This window comes from Monoraphidium neglectum (assembly GCF_000611645.1).
Source record: "Monoraphidium neglectum strain SAG 48.87 unplaced genomic scaffold scaffold04818, whole genome shotgun sequence".
In the NCBI taxonomy this organism is placed as follows: Eukaryota; Viridiplantae; Chlorophyta; class Chlorophyceae; order Sphaeropleales; family Selenastraceae; genus Monoraphidium; species Monoraphidium neglectum.
In genome coordinates, this window is record NW_014008812.1 from 3,162 (window position 1) to 4,110 (window position 949).

A 949-nucleotide genomic window follows, 5' to 3' on the forward strand; every position below is an offset into this window, starting at 1 on the left:
CGGGTGCTCTGATCGCGCATCAGCCTGTTTGACTTGTATGCGCAACGCGGGAAGGAAGAGCCTCTCGGGCGGGGGAGCTGGGTGGCAAACGCCCCCAGCCGTGGCCGGGCGCGTGATGTTTGGTGCTTTGGCGGGTCAAGCAACAAGCCGAACGCGTCTTGACAGAGGCTTCACCTGGTATGAGAGGTTGAGGGCCGAGCGCTGAGTCATGATGTAGACCTCCCCGTCCAGGCCCCTGTAGGCGCCATACTTGCCCTCTGGCAGGGCCCAGCAGTTGGTCTGGCCATACATGGTCTCCTGTGAGCCCGTGAGAGTGTGTGAGAGTGTGTGAGTGAGGGGAGAGAGTGAGTATGTGCGCATGTAAGTGGGAGAGAGTGTGTGTGTGAGATAGAGAGAGAGCGTGCAGAGCGGCGTGTGTGTGCGCGCGCGTGTGAGTGAGAGAGAGAGAGAGAGAGAGAGAGAGAGAGAGAGTGTGTGTGTGTGTGTGTGTGTGTGTGCGCGCGCGTGCGCGCACGCGCGCGCGAGCAGGGTGCGCTCGCAACCACACTTGCGAGCGTGCATCCATTCACACCGACGCGCGCCCCAGCGGCGCGCGTGCCCGCAGTCAAATCGCCGCCCTGGCCCCGCCCCCCCAGGTCCCCACCGGGCGCAGCGTCGCGGCCATCAGGAAGACGGGGCCGGCGCCCTCCAGCGCGGCCAGCTTGCCTGCGGGGTTGAGAGGTTGAAGTTTCAGACACCCGGAGCAGCGGACGGACCGTCCCTTGGAGCGCGCACATGTGTGTTGCGCGTATAAATGCAAGTGTAGAGCCTTGAAGAGAGCAGCGACGCAGACCGCGCGCTGCCCGGTGGCTCCAGCCTCTGCTGACTACCCGCACCCCCACCCCCACCCCAACAAGCAATGCATCCAAGACAGCCGCCCCGACCTGGGCGCCTGCACACCCTCTTACAC

General features: G+C 64.7%; 1 protein-coding gene across 1 annotated transcript in view; it reads right to left on the bottom strand.

The window, feature by feature from the left end:
- The window catches only part of MNEG_14851 (leucyl-tRNA synthetase), a gene marked incomplete at both ends in the record, with an annotated part of 3,038 nt that extends 2,747 nt beyond the window's left edge, over positions 1-291 (bottom strand). Inside the window, one exon of the mRNA XM_014036678.1 lies at positions 175-291. Within this exon, the coding sequence (XP_013892132.1) occupies positions 175-291 (117 nt within the window). The remainder of the gene's footprint in view (positions 1-174) is intronic.
- Between the last annotated feature and the right edge of the window lie 658 nt (positions 292-949).